Here is a 20,962-nt window from a genome sequence, read left to right on the forward strand (position 1 = left end):
TGTCAATGTATGCTTGTAGTCATTTCTGTATTACTTTTAGTAAAACTTTACTTGCATGGGATATCAAAGAGATTGTCTGATGATTTCCGAATTGTATTGGGTCACCTCTCTTTGGAATGGTCACAAATCAGTCAGATCTCTTCCAATCAGTGGGCCCGATAGTTGTCTTCCAAATTTCTTGACATAAATGAGTGAGTGCCTCCTGTGCCGCCTCACTTTCTTGAAAGATTTCAATTTTTATTCCATCAATTCCTGGAGCCTTGTTCTTTGCCAATTCCTTCAATACACCTTGGACTTCTTCCTTCAGGATCATTGGCTCTTGATCATATACTGCCTCTTGAAATGGTTGAACATCAACCACGTCCTTTTGGTACAGTGACTCTGTGTATTCCTTCCATCTTCTCTTGATGCTTTCTGCATCATTCAATCATTTGTCTAGAGAATCCTTCAATAACAAAAGTTGAGGCTTGAATTTTTTCTTCAGCTCCCCCAGCTTGAGAAATGCTGAGCATGTTCTTCCTTTTTGGTTTTCTGACTCCAGATCTTTGCACATTCTGTTGTAAAATTTGGCTTTATTGTCTTGAGCTGATCTTTGAAATATTCTGTTCAGCTCTTGGACCTCCTCTTTTCTTCCATTTGCTTTAGCATTTCTACGCTGGAGAGCAAGTTTCAGTGTCTCTTCTGACATCCATTTTGACTTTTTCCTTCTTTCTTGTCTTAATGACTTTTTGCTTTCTACCTGTATGATGTTCTTGATGTCATCCCACAACTCTTCTGGTCTTTGGTGTTTAGTTTTTAATGTTCTTCAGATGATCAAATCTGTTCTTCAGATGATCTCTAAATTTAGGTGGGATATAGTCAAGCTGCATGCAAATCTTACACCGCCTTGCATGAGTGATGCAGAGGCAGGTCTCCTTCTGCTCTTCACCTACATTAGTGGCCTCAGGAGATTAGGGCAGATAAAGCTGATGATAGTCCCAAGATTTCTTACTAGATAAGAAAGAACTGTTGATGTGTCTTTAAAAATCCATCTCTCTTTCTCCAATCTATCTACTCTCTCTATTCCTAAGTAATTTCCTGTGTCCCCCACCTCAGAGCTCCTTACCCCCACTCTTAACCCTGCTCCACAACCCCATCATAACTCTCATTGCTCAAACATAATTTAATCCACTCAGTCCAAGAATATCCTTCCTGACCTTAGGTTTGTTCCTTTGCACCTGAAATCACATGTAAGTTTAAGTTCATTCATTCCTTAGAACATACTGATCCCTCCAGGATTGGTACCCAAAAAAGCTTTTCCCTGTGAGTACCTGTTACATGCTTTTCAGCTTGGTCTTCCAAGCTCTGCCCTGGATTCCTCATACCATTAATATCCATGTTCTTTCAGAATTGTTATTGTTAAGTGCCGTCAAGTTGGTTCCGACTCATAGCAACTCAGTATAGGGTTTCCAAGGTGTGTCAGGTGGGTTTGAACCACTAACCTTGCAGTTAACAGTCCACTGCTTATCCTGTAGTGACTCTCTTTTGGAATGTTATTGTTGTTGTGTGCCGTCAAGTTGGTTCTGACCCATAGTGACCACGTATATGGTTTCCGAGGAGCAGCTGATGAGCTTGAATCACTGACCTTGCGGTTCAAACCAACTTTGCAGTCCAGCGTATTAACCCACAGTGCCACACCAAGACTCTTGGAATAGAACCCCCAAAATAGTTTATTTTAGAATGCTTTTTATTCATATCTCAGAAAGGGACTAGTTTCCTTAGTATGTAAAAAATGGAAGAAAAAAAAAAAAAACTCCTTCAAATCATTAAGGAAAAGATTAATTTTAAAAATGGGTTAAGGATATGAACAGACAGTTCTCAAAATGCAAATACAAATGACTCATAAGCAAATGAAAAGGTACTCAACTTCACTAAAAATGCAAGAATACAAAGTAAACTACAATGAAAGGACATTTGTAATTATCAAAAGGACAAAGATGAACTGAAGGGATAATTCTCCGGTAGCAAGGGTATGAAGAAACAGACATTCCCATACATTGCTGAGGGGAGGAAGGCAGTATAAACTGTTACGATTTCTGTAAAGGACAATTTGGCAATCCATCAACATTTTAAAAGGAGTGTAAATCATAAACTAGAGGGTAGATACATATTGGGTCCAAGGGAAGAAAAATAAATATATAATTTTAAATGTACATACCTTTGACCCAAAAATTTCATATGTAGGGCATCTGCTTTAAGTTTATACTTAACACTATGTGAGATGATGAATATTCAAGTACAATAACTGAAGCATTGTGTATACTAGAAAAAGACTTCAAACAACCTAAATTTCCACAATAGGGGATTGGTTAAATAAATTATGGCATATTCATAGATAAAATACTATGTAACTATGTACAGAATAACAGAAACAATATACGAAACAAGGAACAGTGATTGCTTCAAAATAAAAGAACAGGTAACTGGAAAGACACAGTTCAGAGGGAGACTTACTTTGACTTTCTACCTTTTCACTCCTTTCCTTTATTTACCTTTTACATTTTGTGTCATACTAATCCACTACCAGCACTTCCTTCACATACTATATGCAACCCATTTTCCATTATGCAAAGAGTTACTATTCTCCATCGAAGTCAAAGATTTTGTTCAGTTAATCCACAAATAATTATCTAGTTGTATGCCAAGCAGACTCTACCCCCACAGAGCTTATAGCTGATTCATGTCACTCTTCTGTTTTAAAACAAAACAAAACCTTCAATGACATCCTATTGACCCCCCAGAAAAGTCCAATCTGTTGTAAAGACATTCAATGCCTTTACCATCAAGTGCTAATCTGCAAGATTCCAACCTGGTCTGAGCCATACCAGGAGGTCATCTCATACCTCTCTTGCCAAGCTTACAAATTCCTAATTCTGTAAGACTCTTCCTCTCCCCTTCCCACTTTCTCTATACAACAAAATCTGATACAGTCTTTGAGGTCTGTATTAGCATTACCCCAATAAACTCTTCCTTATCTCCAGAAAGAACTTTAAAACTCTTCTATGTACCCCTACCAACATTCATCTGTGGTGGATTGCATGTTGATGTGATTCCGGAAGCTATGCCACCAGTATTTTAAATACAAGCAGGGTCACCCAGGTTTCAGCTGAGCTTCCAAACTAAGACAGACTAGGAAGAAGGACAGATGGACTACTTCCGAATAGTTAGTCACTGAAAACCTTATAAGTAGCACCAGAATGTTGAATACTGAAACATGATGAAGAGTACCAGAATATTGTGAGAAATAGCGCCAGAAAGTGAGTCCCTGAGGTTGGTAGGCACTGAAAAGATGCCTTAGGGAAGGCATCTTCTTAGGGAAGAGCTACCTCCTAAAAACAGAGGAAAGCTTTCAGGACCTTCATTTGCTGATGGGGCACAACTCAAAATGAAGATAAAAGTCTGTAAACATCCATTAATAATCAGAACATAGAATGTGTGTGGTATGAAGCTAGGAAAATAGGGAACTTTCAAAACAAAACAGAATGGATAAAGATTGATATTATAGGCATTAGTGAGCTGAAATGGACAGGTATTAGCATTTTGAATCTGACAGTCATAGGAATTTCTATACCAGGAATGACAAATTGAAGAGGAATGGCATTGCATTCATCATCAAGAAGAACATTTCAAGGCCTATTTTGAAGTACAACGCTGTCTGTGATAATAATATCCCTACACCTACAGGGAGTCCTGGTTTGGGTTAATGTGCCAGACTGCAAAGCCGTTTGAATTGCAAGGTCAGCAGTTCAAGCTCACCAGCTACTCCTTGGAAACCCTATACAGGGTCGCTATGGGTTGGAATCGACTCGACGGCACTTTAATAACAACAACAGGGAAGACCTGTCAATATATATCTATTATTCAAATTTACACACAGCCAGTAAAGCTAGTGATGATGAGATTATTGGTAGAACTCTACCAACTTCTTCAGTTTGAAATTGATCAAGCATGCAATCAAGATGTATTGGTAATTACTGGTGATTGGAATGCAAAGGAAACAAAGAGCAAAGATCAATAATAGGAAAATATGACCTTGGTGATAGAAACAAAGCAGGAGGTTGTGTGAAAGAATTTTGCAATATAAATGGCTTCTTCATTGCAAATATATTTTTTAAACAACATAAAAGACAACTATACACATGGACGCCTCACCAAATGGAATAGACAGATAGCAAATTGACTACATCTATGGAAAAAAAACAGTGGAAAACAAGACCAAACAAGCCAAAACAAGACCAGGGTACACTGTAGAACCATTGCTCATATGTAAGTTCAGGCTGAAGTTGGAGAAACTGATAACAAGTCCGTGTGAGTCAAAATATGTTCAAAATATGACTTTGAACCTATCCCATCTGAATTTAGAGACCATTTAAGGAACAGATTTGATGAAGCAGACATTAATAACCTAAGAACAGAAGAGTTGTGGGCTACCATCAAAAACATACAGGAAGAAAGCAAAAGGTCATTAAGAAGATGAGAAAGAAGGAAAAGATTAAAATGGATGTCAGAAGAGACTGAAGTTTACTCTCCAGCATGAAGATGCTAAAGCAAGTGGAAGAAATGAGGAGGCAAAAGAGCTGAGCAGAAAATTTCAAAGGGCAGCTCAAGAACGACAAAGTCAAATGTATTGACATGTGCAAAGACCAGGAGTTAGAAAATCAAAAGAGATGAACACACTCAGTATTTCTCAAGCAGAAGAAAACATGAAGTCTTGACTTGAAATATTGAAGGATTATATGGGTAAAATATTGAATGATGCAGAAAACATCAAAAGAAGATGGAAGGAATACACAGAGTCACTATGTAAAAAAGAAATGGCTAATGTTCAACATTTCAAGAGGTACCATATGGTTAATATACAATGATACTGAAGGAAGAAACCCAAGGTACACTGAAGGCATTGGCAAAAAACAGGCTCTGGAAATTGATGGAATACAAACTGAAATCTTTCAACAAACTAATGCATCACTGGTGGTACCCACTTATCTATGCCAAGAAATTTGAAAAAGCTACCTGGCCAACTGATTGGAGGAGATCCATAATTTGTTCCCATTTCAAAGAGAAGTTATTCAACAGAATGTGAAAAATCATCGGACAATATCATTAATATCACATGCAAGCAAAATGTTGCTAAAGATAATTCAAAGTGGATGCAACAGTACAATGACAGTGCAGCCAGAGGTCCAGGCAGGATTCAGAGAGGGATGTGCAGTGAAGGGTATCACTGCTCACTTCAGATGGCTCTTGGGTAAAAGCAGAAAGTATCAGAAAGAGGTGTACTTGTGCTTTATTGACTATGCAAAAGCTTTTTATTGTGTGGATCATGACAAGTTATGGACACCACTGCAGAGAATGAGTATTTGTGCCCATGAGGAAGCTGTACATAGACCAAGAGGCAGTCATTTGAACAGAACAAGGGGATATTGAATGATTTAAAATCAGGAAAGGTGTATGCCAGGGTTGTATTCTTCCATTATACTTATTCAATCTGTATGCTGAGCAAATAATCCAAGAAGCTGGATTATACGAAGAAGAATGTGGCATCAGGATTGGAGGAAGACTCATTAACAACCTGTGATATGTAGATGATACAACCTTGCTTGCTGTGAAAGCAAAGAGGACTTAAAATACTTACTGATGAAGATCAAAGACCACAGCCTTTGGTATGGGTTGCACCTCAATGTAAGGAAAACAAAAGACTTCACAAATGGACCAAAAAAATAACATAAAGAAAAATGGAGAAAAGATTGAAATTCTTAAAGACTTCATTTTGCCCAGATCAACTGTCAACATTCAAGGAATCAAAGGATATATTATATTAGGCAAATCTGTTGCACAAGACCTTGATGTTAGTTTAAGGATTAATGTGCACTGACCCAAACCAATAGTCTCATATGCATGTGAAAGTTAAGCAATGAATAAGGAAGACCATAGAAGAACTGATGCTTTTAGTTATGGTACTGGGGGAGACTACTAAAAGTACCACGGACTACCAAAAGAACAAACAAATCTGTATTGGCAGAAGTACAGTCAGATTGCTTCTAAGAAGCCAGCATGACCAGACTTCTTCTTATACTTTGAAATATTATCAGAGGAACCTGTCTCTGGAGAAAGACATCATGCTTGGTAAAGTGGAGAGAGGTTCAATAAAAAAAGAGTAAGGCCCCCAATGAGATGGATTGGTACCGGGGTAGTAGAAATGGGCTCAAGCATAACAGTGAATGTGAGATCAGTTCAGGACCCGGCAATGTTTCATTCTGTTGTGCATAAGGTCGCTCTATGAGTTGGTACCAACTCAACAGAACCTAACAACAATATACCACTAAGAATACTTCACTTATCCTACAAGATTTCGGAGCAAAATGGTATCATATTAGTCATTTATGGTCTACAAACCCAGTTGCCATCTGACTCATAAAGACCCCATGTATGCCAGGGTAGAACTGTACTCCATGAAGCTTTCAGTGGCTGATTTTTCAGAAACAGATTGGAAGGCCATTTTTATGAGCACCCTCTAAGCACACTCTAACCTTTCATTTACCAATGAAGTATATTAACCATTTACACCACCCAGGGACTCCTATGGGTCTATTTCCCCAAAATAAGTTTAATGTCCTTGATTCAATTGTGACTCAAAGCTACCATATAGAATATAATAGAATGGTTCCATAGGATTTCATAGACTGTATAGGATCTGATTTAAAAAAAAAAAAAAGAGTGCATATTGTTTGACTCCATTTATAAGAAATTCTAGAAAGTTCAAACTAATAGTGACATAAAGCAAATCTGTGTTTCTTAGAGATGGAGGAAGGGTGAAGAAAAGGGGGTGGTGGGAGGAATGACAAGCATTTGGAGATAATGGATATATTCAGTATTTTGATTATGATGATGGTCTTATGGTTATATACATTGTTCAAAACATCAAATCCCACCCCCTCGATACACAGGGTAGACAGGGATGGGCAACTTGGACACTGGCTATCCAAAATGAGGGGCTACAAAGGCAAGAAGTGACTGGCTTAACAATATTTCAAGAGGAAGCCTAGACCCAGAGGGCACGGAGGAAGGTAGAATCTCCACTGAGTTGTATCCAATCTGTCTGGGTGGGGCTGATGGAAGGAGATGGGGATAGCACTCATGTGGCACAATAATGAGATAATTGCTATCAGGACTGACTATGAGGGTTGGAATGTAAAGGTAGATGTTTTGTAGCAAAAGGAGGGGAATGGTTGACTATGCAGTCCAGGAGCAGAGGTACCTGGGACCATCAAGGGAGAAGACTGAAGTGCAGGGCCCTACCCAGAGAAACAGTGATGCCAGAGATGGAGGCAGAGACGATGATGTGGAGAGATGGAGCAGCTGGGGACTTTAGACCCAGAGAGGGAGAAGGGCTGTGTACTGAAGACTGGGTAGGGGGGAGAGGGGGGTACAGCAAGGCTCACAGGATATATCCTTTGGTTGTTTGATGATGCATGGAGGGAATTGTAACCATGGCAATGAAACGATATATGATAGGATGAATGTAAAGCTAATGTTCCCCCATGTAAACTATCACATAATTCACAAAACATTTTTAAAAAATTATACAAGTTAAGTAAGTATAATTTATTGTATTTATACATAATTCTATCATAATAAATGTGTAAAAAAACGAAAGATGGTAGTAAGAACTGAGGAAGGAGTCTGTCTAAGAACTTATATTCAGTGCTGTTTTACAGTAGTTTTCAAAGAAAAGGAATGTTCACTATGTTCAATATGTACAAAAATACCTTTCCAGAATGACATTTTCCTGAAAATGTCATTTTCTAAGAAGATAGGAATTGTATTTTTGAAGGGAGCAGCCGGTTGCAAGCAGATGATTAATTATCATGGAAAATCATTGATGTATCATCTCAATTTCACAGTATTTCTTGCAGTTAAAATAAAGCTCCTTCATATCTCTCATAAAGGTATTGTGAAGCTTTAATTGATTTGTGATGGTAAAAACCCCTGGCTAGCATCATGGAAAATAATTGAATTAAGTATCATAATATAAATGTACAGCTTTTGTTATTGTTTTTATATTTGTTTCTCTTAATAATAAATGTTGAAGGTTGCCAACTATTCTAACGAATTATTAAATTGAGATCAACTGATCCCAGGAGGTTGTACATCTGGTGATCGAATGTTAAATTTATAGATGTTATAGAGATATTTAAAGAAACTCATACAGCCAGCTCGATATGTTGGGTACTGCTCCAAATACCACTTGCTCCCTCACAAAGAAGCAGTGCTGATTTCTGCTGGGTGTATAAGGAAAATAAACCTCTTTACACTTGTGTACACTTGTACACTTTACACTTGCTTACAGGTCCACTTCCTTTATACTTGCCTTCTTTTAACTTAATATTAATTTCGCATCACAGTAAGGAACTATAATAAACAATGGAAATGACAATATTGATCAGCACAGTGTAAAGACACACAGGGACAGAATAAATCAGAATATGTTTGAAAGGTGTTTGAGCAAGTGATTGTATCTAGAGTAACAAGTATAGTGTTAACAATTACTCTTAACAATTGTCTTTAATTATCTATCTGTAATAATCCATGCATACGAGGGCTTTAGTAATTGTTAGGCATTATAACTAGTAATTCCAGGTGGAAATTCTAAGACTGTGATTTAACATTCATTGGTTAGGTCTTCTTCATATAATCCAGCTTCTTGGATTATCTGCTCAGCATACAGACTGAATAAGTATGTTGGAAGAATACAACACTGGCGCACACCTTTCCTGATTTCCCCATATTCATCCACTATTAAAGCACGGAAAAGAAAGATGTTCCTATCTAATCTCTACAATACAATCAGGCATGATCATAGAGAAAACTCATCCAACAAAGTGTTCATCAGTAAACAGACACAACAAGACTGTTTATTCTTCAAGAGATCAACATCTTAAGAAGGACTCTTTGTTATGGATTTCCCTTCCTGCCGTTTGATTTTCATACTTTGCTGAGACTGGCATTATGGATACCTGCAGTACTTTATCATCCCCTACAAGGATTCCTGGAGGCCTGGTGTGGCGCTGTGGGTTAATGCACCACACTGCAAAGCCGTTTGATCTGCAAGGTTCAAGCTCACCAGCTGCTCCTGAGAAACACTATATAGGGTCACTATAGCTCGGAACCAACTTGACGGCACTTAACAACAACAACAACAAGGATTCCTAGGGACACAGTGGTTAAAGTACTTAGCTGTTAACCAAAATGTCAGTGGTTCAAACTGAGTCACAAGAGATGGATGTGGCAGTCTGCTTCCATAAAGATTTAAAGACTTGGAAACCCTATAAGGCAGTTCTATTCTATCCTATAGGGTCACTATAAGTTGGAATCAACTCAGTGGCAGTGAATTTTTTTGGTAGAGTTCTTCAATTCATAAGGTTACAACGATGCAGCCCAAAAGAGTCCCGGTGTAGCACTGTAGAATAAGCACTAACTGCAAGTTCAGTAGTTCAAACCCACCATCTGCTTCTTGGAAATTCTATACAGGGTCATTATGAGTCAGAACTAACAGCACTCTGCCTAACACAGCAGTCACTTGACAGGTATGACAATTTGTATTTAAATGCAAATTAGTTTAAATTAAATTAACAATAATAATCCAGTTTCTCAATTGCTACATTTCAAACAGGTAAAGGTAACTAGTGGCTTCCATATTGAATTGTGTAGATACAGAACATTCTGTTGTTACAGGAAATGATAGTTTGAAGAGTTGGGCTAGAACAAGGCAGGGGTCAGGGCAGGAAGGCCTAGTACAGAACACTTATAAAGAGGAATTCGAGAACAATAGTGCACCTTGATTTTAAAGAAGATTTGTCATTCAATTCCCAAAGAGGCAAAAGACATTAGTTCATACTCTATGAGCCTGGATTTTAATAAACAACCTAGAGTTAAAGGCTTCTTATGCCCCCATTCCCTTTGAGACCTCAACAACTAACTGTGTGTTTTCCATAAAATATTAAATCAAGAAAAATTAAGACAGAACACTTAATGTGAAATAAAGTTCATATACCCCTGTTTAAACACAGATTAGAATTTCTGTCAGAACAATGCCAGTGAAAAGTTGACATTCTAATTAATACAATCTACATTATAAAGCACTGCTATTATGAAATGCCCTCTTTAAAAAAAAACACACACACAAAAAAACTTGAGACTCTACTCAACAGAAACTGGGTAGTAAAAGCAGTATTTAAAAATCCACACACAAAAGAGGTGATTAGGGTCATTGGCATTTTTTACATATCCTCAACCCAGGTCTCCAAAAAGAGAAACAAGATGCTTATCCTGCGCCACACAGTTTTGCCATTCTTTATCCTCCATGAGGCTGTTTGCATGCAACAAAGGATTTTCAGACTATTTTCCTTGCAATGATATAAAATACACTGCAAAAAAACAACCACCAAAACATTTTCTTTTTCTCTCATACTTAACATCACAGAAAACAGCTCTGGAACCCTGTGAACTGAAATACATGTAGGTCTCCCACAGACTGTTTACTCAATCCAAATTCTGAGTATGTAAGAGGGACAGAAAATCAACCCCACAGTTGGGTACCCAAGGATTCATGTTCATTGCCTTTGTCAATTTTATGCTATCAGTGAAAGGAATAAAGATGAGATCCTTAAAGCTTGAATTTTCATTTCCTATGACAACGTGCTTTTTCTTCATGCTTTATCACACTCCACTACTTGGTTTCCACCCCTTCATAATTGATATCGGCCATTTGAAGCATTCAGTAAAAACCTCATGAGGTTCATCAAATGTCCCCCAGTCTATAATTCTTGCTTCTAACATATTCAGACGCATATTCATCCAAGTGTTTTCCACTTTCCCTCCATGGTTTTTCCCCTGCACAGGGACGAGTATGATGACAGTTGGATTAATTATACGCTGAAAAACCCACACAGCAGCAAAAATGATGGAGATCATCATTTTAAATATTTTATTAAAATAACCCAGTGTAGAACAGATAAAGTAGACCCTCTTGATAATGAGAGGTTCATTAATTTTACAAGAATTCTAAAAAGCATAGAATGGTCATCAAAAATTATGTCTTCCATTTATTTATTTTAAGCAAGAGGAAAACCTTCAATCTTTGCTTTAGAGAACAAGGTTTTAGTCACATTTTTTTAGCTATTAAAAAATATTTACTTACCTTTCTAGGGGAAAATAATAACTTTAGAAAAAATAGTTTGAAACATACAGGACCTAGCTTTCATACATTAATTGAAATGCCTATAAAATTTAAGCATCTGCAGTTTACCCCAGGAAAGTTTAGATTAATTAACATAACCTCTGATAGTTAAAATTCATATGCTCCAAAAACAAACCGCAGAACATTAAAACCCTTCAGTTACTGTTAGGAAGAGCAACTCAATATTGCGTACCAAGTGTGTCTCCAGGTAGAGTTTCAGGCCATCCGTCTCGGCCCTAGGGGCAGTCCAATTCTCAGTAGTTTCCATTGCTTCGTTTAACCACTGAATTAATTCATCCAGCTTGTTTACAAACCCCTTGTCAGAGAAGAGAAAAAAGAACAAAAAAGAAATGTTAATTGGTTATATTTTTAAAGTCAATATTAAGAATTCTAAGCATCAATGATAGTGAAATAGTACCGCTGCATTCCACCCTAGTTCCATCTTTGCTGTGGAATGGAATTTTCACTAAGCCTGGTATGAAAATCTATCAGTAATGGAAAGAAGTTTCTTACCACAACCCCCACCCCCCGCCGCCCCCTGCAACATTTTTCGGAGAAATTTGGATTGAATTGCAGGGTGTCATTGTAAAGGTGACCTAAAAACATCAAAACCTTTCTCTTATCTGACAAGCTCTTCCTTGCCCATAAATCAGGTCAGGGCTGTTAGGAACACACATTGGTTTGGGGGAATAGAAGCAATCCTGTGAAGATAGGGTTCTGTACTCAGAAGCCTATGGAGTTGAGTTTCCTTAGCTGAACTATCAATCTATTTAAGTCACATAACGGTTGTATAGATACTTCAGCAGCTCTGTTAACAGCACATATGTCTGTGGCTGAGCCTGGTGCTAAGAAGAAAGAAAGGTTAGGGGGAGCGAAGGCAATGATCAAATTGAATACCTGTTGTGGGTATGTCTGCCCTGGACATAAAGAACTAAGAGGCACAAATCACAATAATCTTGCAATTTTTCAAATAGAAGTCATAAAACTTTATTGGACATTTTAAAGAACACATCTGTAGGAACTAAAAGTAGTGGTGGGGGCAGTGGAGAAGGGGGAGAAGAGGAGGAAAAAAGCAAGCCCATGTATGAATGTAAGGGAAGGAAACGGAAACGGGGCCTGGCTCCTGCTTTCCATGCTTAGGTAACACCGCCACCTGGAGGTCTTAAGGAGCAATGGCAGGCTTCCACAATTGTTCTCTTAGAAATGGGTAGGGATGCTGTGTCCCCGTGTAACTTAGCCCATTCTTCAGGTTTGCATTTTGATTCATTTTGATTTCTATTTCTTGTGCTTAACTGAGGATGTTCTGGGGCTGAAGTAAAAAATGGTGAGAATTCATTTTTTCAATCATGCTTCTCAGGAGCTAGGTTTTGCTATTAAGGTTTCTCCTAGATAGTATTTTAAAATTCATACTCTTTAATTCTGAGCAATTGGCTTGCCTCAAAACAATTATTAGAAAACAAGAAGATGGGATTGTGGAGGTTGGTAAAGTGAATGGTAGACAAAGAGCATTTAGAAATACATCCCTGTCAGCTAAAGGGAGAGAGAGCAAAGATGTTGGTAAGGGCCTCATGAAGCCAATGCAAACTGCCCCTCCCCACAACCACCACCACTCTGGGGTGTCAACCTGCATGGAGCTATAACTCCACAAGGTGATGCATCAGGGTTTCCCATGTCAATAAATACTACCAAAAGCTTTCTCTACCAAGAACAACCACTCATGGACACAGCACAACTGGTTTTCAAAGAGCAAAGTAAAATTTACTATCCTTTTAGGAAATCTGCCCTCCTCAGGTAGTGACATCATAATTAGAAACTACCATAGTTAACTGTTCTCCAGTTGACTCCTGAATCATGACAACTCCATGCAGAATAGACCAGAATGCTGCCTGTGAGCACATGCAGCTGGCACTACTGTGATCCATAAGGTTTTCATGGGCTGATTTTCTAAAGGAGTTCTCCAGGCCTTTCTTGCTAGTATATCTTAATCTAGACACTCCACTAAAACAAATTCAGCATCCTAACAACATGCAAGCCTCTGCTGACAGGTGGATGGTTGCTGTTAAGAAGGGCACAGCAGTGGGGAATGAACTTCCTGGGTAGAGCAAACAAGTAACACACTTGAGTGCTAACTGAAAAGTCAAAGGTTCAAATCCACTCAATGGGGCTTTGGAAGAAACGTCTTATGATCTACTTCCAAAAATTCAGCCATTGAAAACCCTATGAAACATAGTTGTATTCTGACATACATGGGTGGCCATGAGTTAGAATTGACTCCATAGCAACTGTTTTTTTGTTGTTTTATCAAAAATGGAGGTCTATGTGATTCGAATTGGGAAATACAGGTTAGTCTAAATAAATTCAAGTCATATAATCTATCTGTAGCTAATGACATCACTGGAGCTTTCTTCGGATACCACTGAGAATACATCTAGGTGAGGTGAAAATGTGTCCAATGGGAAGATTTCATGACTTTCCCACAATGCATTCCCTCATCAAATGCCATTTTCTGATGAACTACCCAAACCATCTTTTTCTCTAATTTTCTCGAATTAATGCTTGTTTTGGTTGGGCTGCTTAATCACCAGCCAAGCCACCTTATGGGAGCAGATGAGGCTGCCTGCTCCTGTGAAAATTTACTGTCTCAGAAACTCAAGGGAGTGGTCCTATAGGATGGCTATGAGGCAGAATCGACTCAATGACAGTTCTTTTTTTTTTTTTTTTTCTTCATTCCTTATTCTAAATGCTAGAAACCAGTGCCAAATAGTTCCTTGTGATCTTTCTCATATATTTAGGGTATCCACTTGTCTGCTCTTTTCCTTTACCCACATCCCCAATAGAAGGTAAAAAAACATGTAAGTTGTTTACCTTCTATTTCCTCCCAAGTTCTTGACTCTTTTAACTTAGAAGTAACTCACAACTAAGCTCAATCTTTTCAACAAGAGTTCCCACTCAAAACATCACCCAGCAAATCTCTCTCTGGTGAACTTTCTGGGACTTAGATTACTTTGTAAATTCCTATCTGACTTGATGTTAACCATAAAACCTTGTAGATGTATAAGGTAATTTGTGAGCAGAAATAAGGGCGGCATCTATTAGAACTCAAGTCTTAATTCTCGATGCACATATCACTATATTCTGGTGAAAAACTAAGAGACTCTTTGATGATCAAAGGGACTTACAGAAGTATTGTCTATCATCTATGGAAATGGGCCAGAAAATCAGTCGTTTGGTTGACAGTTATGACATGACCATAGTATGTTACGGTATCTTTAAGAGCCATGGTAACTCAATGGTTTTGTGCTAAGTAAAAGGTTATCAGTTTGAACCCACCGGTGACTCCACAGGAGAAAATAACTGATGGCGTGATGCTGTACAATATAGGAAATCCTATGGGGCAGTTCTAACGTCATGCAGGATCGCTATGAGTCAGAGTCAATTCAATGGCACACAACAACATGGTATTAAGTGGTATTTACACATTGTTGTCTTAATTTTTGAGGGAAGGAGGATAATAAATAGTTTATTGCTGGTTGTTTTTGCAGATAACATCTATTAGAATTCATGTGTCATGCTTGGATTTAACCAGTTGTTACTAAAATAATTTGCCTTCTGACTTAATTTCCTCCCCAAACCAATTTATATATTCAGATATAAAACCTGAGTCCAAATTAAATAGTTGTTGTTGTTGTTAGGTGCCATCAAGTAGATACCAACTCATAGCGACCCTATGCACAACAAAGGGTTACTATGAGTTGGTACTAGTTCGATGGCACCTAACAATAATAACTATTTAATTTGGACTTGGGTTGTTATATCTGAATAAATTGGTTTGGGGAGGAAATTAAGTCAGAAGGCAACTTATTTTAGAAATAGCTGGTTAAATCCAAGCATGACACATGAATACTAAAAGATGTTATCTGAAAACCAGTAATAAGCTATTTATTATCTTTCCTCCCTCAAAATTAAGAAAACAAATCTGTATATATGTGAATGAAGAGGTACTATACTAAGGAGCTCTGGTAGCATAGTGGGCTAGGCATTGGGCTGCTAACCACAAGATCAGTGGTTCCAACCCACCAGCTGCTCCCTGGGAGAAAGATGAGGCTTTCTGCTTCCATAAAGATTTGCAGCCTCAGAAACCCTATACAGGGTCACTATGAGTCAGAACATTTGACAGCATACAACCACCAGCACCACCAGGTACTTTATTTTAACAGATTGGTCTTAACCTGAGTACCAAGCAATGTGTGTCAGAGTTCCTAAAAGCATCATGATTACATAGTTCACCAAAATCCACTGGATACAGATCAGGCAAAACTCATGGGACCAAGTGAACCTTTCTGATGATATTTCCACACAACCCAGCCAGACAGCAAAGCTAGGACTGTCTTATGCTGAGGAAACAGGGGCTCTTTCAAGACTTTGCTCTGGGTTTCCTCTGAATTATATTCCATCTTCACCAATTTTCCTTTTTCATACATTTTCCCAACTCTTTTCTTGTCAGTGCTCAAAGGGGACCATTTCAACAATCACAACAGAAACCTAAGAAATCCCTATGCTCTTCACTTTAAATAAAAAATCAAAACACAAAACAAAACAAAACCTAAGCAACCCTCCTATTTAGGAAAATCTTAACTTTCTACCTACCCTCTTCCTTCTATGCATAGCCATAAGAAAAATAACCAGAAATCCTGAAAGCAAGGGAGATTGGAGTCCAGAGCCCATCTAATTCTAAATGCCTCTGTCGGTGTCAGCCTCTTTAGCTATGCATTTCCACCACTATCCGCATCATGGATGGACTTTAGAAAGCCTAACTCTATGCCACTCCAAACGCAGACCCAAGTAGATGTGCAGGAGGATTCATGTCGGCACACACAAAGCAAATATTTACTGCTCATTCCAACAGGTCTGCTAGAGTCTTTGTGGTGTGAATGAAGGAAAATGAGACTCACATAGTATAAAAAAATGGGGAAAACACAAAAAGCTATTTCTTTTGAAACACACACAGGTCAAATCCTAGTATAACAAATATTGATCATTCAATCATTTAACAAATATTGATGTGTCTACCACATGCAAGGCACACTAAGTAGACATTATGGGGAATGCAAAGGTGTCCGTATTTTGGAAAATTCTCAGCAAAACATAAGTTATGTCTAATCACTAGCCTGTACGATGCAAGTAATTTTAATCACTTTGCATTATGATAAACAAAGAGTTAAGGAGCTCTGGTAGAGTAGTGGTTACGAATCAGGCTGCAAACCACAAGGTCAGCAGTTCAAAACTACCAGCTGCTCCACGGGAGAAAGATGAGGCTTTCTGCTCCTGTAAAGATTTACAGCCTCGGAAACCCTGTACAGGGTCACTATGAGTTGGAACCGACTCCACGGCACATAACAACAACAACAACGAGTTACAACACTCTCCTGTACTTACCTGTGAAAAACATTCTGTTTGTGTCATTAAAACCCTAAGTTTTTCATAACCCTAGGAACCAGCACTTAACAACAACAAAAGTATTTGACATACCTATGTATGTTTCTCTACTACCTGATACTTACCAGGAAAGGCAAAGATGACTACAAAAATTGGGTTTTATTCAACACAGCCCAAAGTATATTTTACACTCATTCAACTCACTGCTTCTGGCTAAACTATAACCCTTTCAAAGGCCACATTTTAGCCTTCGGTGTTCAAACTCATGCCAATGCACTGGTACAGTCTCTTTCCTGTCATTTTCTAACCCTGGTTTCCTTACCATCCCTATCCTCCCATTCTTCTATTATGTTTCTCTGTTTCCTTGCTGGGTCCTCTAGTATACAGAGAGGGTGACCAGAAACCCTGTCTCCATAGGCCCTGTCTCCCAGACTAAACCCTCTCACAGCTTAATTCTTTCCTTATGCATAGATTTCTTGCCACACACTTATTTGATAAAGGATCTGAGAATTTGTAAACCTTTGAATGAAGTCTAGCTAGATGCTAACCCCAGAAAAATCTCCTAGTTGTTAAATGGAGAAAATGGAACCGCAGTTGGCCCTGCTTCTCCCTCATCCCCATATTGACAGCACAGGTCTCATTTTCCAATCATCTACGTTTTGAAAGTTCCTTAATGAAATTCTTTTTTAAAGAGTTACTTTTAAACTTTGCAAAGCACTAAGCTCTTTAAACACAGGAAAGCACAGTGAAAAGACAGTACTCTGAGCATGCAAATGTACACTTACTGGTTTGTGAAAAATAATTTTCTAGAGTCCTCATCAGGCTACCATACACTTGAAGGTTATATTCATTGGGAACATTGGCAATCTAGTATTGCAAATAGCTCCTCTCTCATGACAGGTTAAGAATACTCATTATTGTTTTTATTTTCCTACAAGAAGTCTCCTTAGGTGAAATGTAAACTGTGTATTACTGCTGCCTTCCGGTAAAGTTGCTACTCCTTACTGGGTTAACAAGGAATCTCTTTGTTCGAGATATAGGGCCAGGAGACACTGATACAGGAAAAAAAACAGACATGGTCCCCGTCTTATGGAGTCAAAAGTCTAGGGATAACATTTCTAAAGGATGCGATGATTTTAGACCAAAACACAATTTCACTAAAGAGGAAAAGAGATGTGTACGACAGGGAATAGTTGGGATATAGTCACAACCCAGCTGATTAGGAGCAGTTTAGATGAGGAAACGGAGGGTCAAAGAGGTTGAGTGACTTGTCCAGAGTCAGAATTTGAATCCTGTCGTCCTCCAAAGTCTGGTGTTCCTGGCGCTCCAGAGCCTACTCCTGGAAACATATTACTGGACCAGGTGAAGAATAAACATTTCTTCCCATTCATAAGGGTTAGCATGGAAGTACAACTGCCTAAATTCTGGGGCCCCCGCTCTTGATATTAACTATTCTGTGCTAATTTTTCTCAAAGAGATTTGTGATGAGGCTAAATGTTCAAACAGAATCATACACCATTTTTAACATGTAAAATTCATAATAAAAATCGTTTCTGAAGAACAAAACATTTAATCCAAATTTTAAAGGAGTTACTTGCTAGCAGCATAAACTACACGAATTAACTTAATGTCTCTGAACCTCAGTTTCTTCATCTGCAAGATGAAGACAATAATACTCAGTTCAGGCTTACATAAGGATTAATTGAGAAATATGGCTTAGACTTGATCATTTTTTTTTCATTCCTAATTAAGAAGTTTCATTTTGATCTCTCATTCATTCACACATTTTTTTATTATCCACTAAGCATACACCTCTGTGCTGGGTGGTGACGGGAACATGGATCAGAAAGATACTGCAGAGTCACAACATGAGTGTTAGTACCAACAACTCCGGGCATTCACAGAAGGCCTCCCATCATCAGAGCAAGCAATGTCTAAACAAGCAAGTTAGCGAGAATTTTACCACCCTTACTCCACTGGTAGACAGGAGGGTCATGTTTCTCTGTTGATCATCAAAGATAAAAGAATAACCAGATGAAATTTTTCAGAACAGGGCACATTCTTTCTCTGAAGCCAATGAGACTGACAATGGCTTACAACTAAAACACATCACAATCTTACTCCCAGATAGTTTAAGGCTTCGTCTCTCATACCATTACACATATCCACTTAGAAGTCAAATTATGCATTGCTATCTTATAAGGAGCTCTGGTAGTGTAGTGGTTACGAATCGGGCTGCGAGCCACAAGTTCAGCAGTTCGAAACTACCAGCTGTTCTGCAGGAGAAAAATGAGGCGTTCTGCTCCTGTAAAGATTTACAGCCTCGGAAACCCTTTACAGGGTTGCTAAGAGTCGGAACCGACTCCATGGCACACAACAGCAACAACATCTTATATGTATCATGAGGAATCTGTACCTGGACAAAGAAGCAGTTGTTCGAACAGAGCATGGAAACACTGAATGTTTTAAAATTAAGAAAGCTGTGTGACAAGGTTGTATTCTTTCACCATATTTATTCAACCTGTATGCTGAGCAAATAATATGAGAAGCTGGGTTCTATGAAGAAAAATGTGGCGTCAGGATTGGAGGAAGACTCATTAACAACCTGCAATATGCAGGTGATACAAACTTGCTTGCTGAAAGTGAAGACGACTTAAAACATTTACTGATGAAGATCAAAGAGCACAGCCTTCGGTATGGATTACATCTCAATGTCAAGAAAACAAAAATCCTCACCACTAGACCAATAAACAACATTCTTATCAACGGAGAAAAGATTGAAGTTGTCAAGGACTTCATTCTTCTTGGATCAACTATCAACACTCACGGAAGCAGCAGTCAAGAGATCAGATGACGTATTGCACTAGGTAAATCTGCTGCACAGGAACTTTTTAAAGTGTTGAAGAGCAGAGATGTCAGCTTGAGGACTAAGGTGCACCTGACCCAAGCCATGGTATTTTCAATAACCTCATATGGATGCAAAAGCTGGACAGTGAATAAGGAAAACCGTAGAAGAATTGATGCCTTTGAGTTGTGGTGTTGGAGGAGAATACTAAAAGTGCCGTGGGCTGCCAAAAGAACCAATAGATCTGTTTTGGAAGAAGTGCAGCCAGAGTGTTCCTTAGAGGCCAAGATGGCTAAACTTCGTCTCTCATACTTTGGACATATTGGCAGGAGGGAAAAGTCGCTGGAGAAGGATATCATGCTTGGTAAGATGGAGGGTCGGAGAAAAAGAGGAAGACTCCCAATGAGATTGATTGGCCAGGTGGCAGCATTGATGGACTCAAGTGTGGCAGCGGTAGTAAGGTTGGCCCAGGATTGGACATTGTTTCATTCTGCTGTGCATGGGGTCACTATAAGTCGGTTCCAACTTGATGGCACCTGACAACGACAACATCTTATATGTATGGAGTCCTGATGTTGCGCTATGGGCTAATGCGTCAGACTGCAAAGTTGTTTGAACTGCAAGGTTGGTGGTTCAAGCTCACCAGCTGAACCAAAGCACTAATGTAACTTCCTAGCACATTGTCTTAATCTAGACAGCTTAGAAACCCTATATAAGATCACTATGGGTCAGAATCAACTTGACAGCACTTAATAACAGCAACATCTTATATGTATACCTGCTATATGTATGTTCCATTTTTGCTCCTAGTCCTTACATACTTAGTTCCTATATGAAATGACTAATTTAGCTATTTGCCCAACAGCACTCAAATGCAATTTACCTTCCTCAACCACCTGTCTGTGTGCTTAATGAGCTATCTAGATTAGGACAATGTGCTAGGGAGTTAGAGTAGTGCTTTGGACTATATAACCTCAAGCATTTGCCTACATTCCTACCTACAATCAGACACAGCATCAAGTAACTGACAGAAGGGAAGAGATGGTGTGTGCTTTTAGAAGTGGTGACAAAAAAAATCAAGTGATTTCAGGCAGTTTTAACTCTGATGCTTCCTCCCCCAAACGCAAATGTTAAAATGTCTTACTAAATGTTTAGCTTCTTTGTTAATGCTGAATGAGATGACTTTACAATATGAAAATACAAGGGTGCTTCAAAAAGTCTGTGGAAAAAGGGAATTAAATGATAATGGGATTTTTTTCACAAACTTTTTGAAGCCCCACATATTCCTGCTAAAACTGTAAAGGTCAACAGGAAAGAGAAGATTCCAAAAGACATGGAATGGTATTGTCTAAAACTGACCAGGTGGAAGCTTTATTCTGACCTCAGTGTCATGTAGAAAGGAG

The 20,962-nt window shown here is 38.5% G+C and overlaps 1 protein-coding gene across 1 annotated transcript in view; it reads right to left on the reverse strand.

The window, feature by feature from the left end:
* Positions 1-20,962, reverse strand: part of AKAP6 (A kinase (PRKA) anchor protein 6) — a 516,985-nt gene that overhangs the window by 331,605 nt on the left and 164,418 nt on the right. The window contains exon 4 of the mRNA XM_006835360.1: positions 11,472-11,594. Within this exon, the coding sequence (XP_006835423.1) occupies positions 11,472-11,594 (123 nt within the window). The remainder of the gene's footprint in view (positions 1-11,471; positions 11,595-20,962) is intronic.

The sequence above is a fragment of the Chrysochloris asiatica genome, unplaced genomic scaffold (assembly GCF_000296735.1).
Source record: "Chrysochloris asiatica unplaced genomic scaffold, ChrAsi1.0 scaffold00017, whole genome shotgun sequence".
Classification (NCBI taxonomy): domain Eukaryota; kingdom Metazoa; phylum Chordata; class Mammalia; order Afrosoricida; family Chrysochloridae; genus Chrysochloris; species Chrysochloris asiatica.